Source organism: Trypanosoma equiperdum, assembly GCF_001457755.1.
Source record: "Trypanosoma equiperdum strain OVI genome assembly, contig: ctg_1244, whole genome shotgun sequence".
Classification (NCBI taxonomy): domain Eukaryota; phylum Euglenozoa; class Kinetoplastea; order Trypanosomatida; family Trypanosomatidae; genus Trypanosoma; species Trypanosoma equiperdum.
In genome coordinates this window covers 6,874-8,311 of record NW_027123221.1, presented here as the reverse complement: position 1 = coordinate 8,311, position 1,438 = coordinate 6,874, and the positions used below count along the sequence as shown (strand labels likewise).

At 41.7% G+C, this 1,438-nt stretch overlaps 1 pseudogene across 1 annotated transcript; it reads right to left on the bottom strand.

Annotated features, from left to right (window-relative positions):
• Positions 1-14: 14 nt before the first annotated feature.
• TEOVI_000655100:pseudogene lies at positions 15-572 on the bottom strand (annotated as a pseudogene). The gene has a single exon. A coding segment is annotated over exon 1 (558 nt).
• Between the last annotated feature and the right edge of the window lie 866 nt (positions 573-1,438).

The following is a 1,438-nucleotide window of genomic DNA, read 5'->3' as shown; positions in this document are numbered from 1 at the left end:
AGCTTTGCTGGTTCCGGTTCGGTGTCTTCGTGTTAGAAGTCTATTTGGATCCATGTTTCGTCTGCGCCTTCTTTACGGCATTTGCTGTCGGTTATTGCTTCCAGGCTTTTGCCTGTAAACTTGGATTTTGTGAGCTTGAGGTCGCTTCCTCCAAATTAAATTTTTGCTCCGCCTAGGCCACTTTCCAGCATGGCGAGTACATTGTAGACTCCTGTCGCTTCTACGACTTTTGCCATTGCCGTTTGCACAAGGGGTCTCACTGTTGCCAGTTCTCTCCGACAAATATCAAGAATGTCTGTCACTGCCCCTAGTAAAGGTAAGATCTTCTTCCTCATTGAAGGTTCAGCTGCCAGCGCCGCGACGACGAGTTTTGAGTGGGTTTTGCTATTTGCGCGCTCATTGTTTATGCCATCGGTTTACTTTCTTGTGTAAAGCTCTAACCGCCGAAGCAGCCTTGATTTGCAGCCGCAGGCGTTTTTGCACACCGCATTAGCTTTTGTCGAGCCAGCAGCTTGTTCTGTGCTGTAAAGAAATGGTAGGACAAACAATACTGCTGTGGCTAGGTTCTGCATTGCTTCTTCTTTTTTTTCAAGATGAGGGTTGTCAAGGACTTTTTTTTAGACGTTGTTCGGTGGTAGGTTAGTTGGCTAACTATCCTGTTGACGTTGCGCATTTTTCACAGTGGTTCCAGTTGGTCTGTCATTGGATCAAACAATAGTGCGTGCGCCGCGTTGTTTCTCTACACGTGTTTGTCTGTTCCGGTGCGGCGGCTCTCGTTGCTGGTGCGTCGCGTTGTTCGGGATCTTTAGATATACAGATAGTTGATTATTAAGGTCTTTTGTATTGGTTCAAGATTTTCTTATAAGAAACATGCTTCTAACAACTTTATAAAACCATTTAAAGTCAGTTTTGCCATTCCCTATATTTCTTTTTTCAGAATGGTTGCTGTAACAGTTACAGATAAACATGCTGACATTGGAGCTGCGCTTCTAGTGCGGTTGGGTATTGCTAATTTTTTGCTTGTGATCCACAGTGTTTGCTTGGTTTTCCGACAGTTAGGCAATCGCTACTAGGATTATCTATTATGCGTAGCCGCTTCTTCACTATGGCCGAACTGTTCTGTAGAGATTTTGCCTGTGACATCTTGTGGCTGCTTTTTGTATTTTTACAATTATAGTTGTTGAATCGCTTTTGCTGTCTTTATTTAGATGTTTTTATGGTAGAGATTCTATCCTGTTGTTGCTTTCACAATCTTTGTAGTAACGTATTCAGTTTAGTTAAGGAATCTCTACTTTATATATCCAAAACAAGTTAGTCTATATTTTTATCTAAAATACCTATCATTTACAGCCCTCACTCTCTACTATCTTTCGTTACTTCTCAGCCTGCATTTTTCCTTAAAATGATCAAGTTGTGATGTTGTTTTTTTTGTGAACTA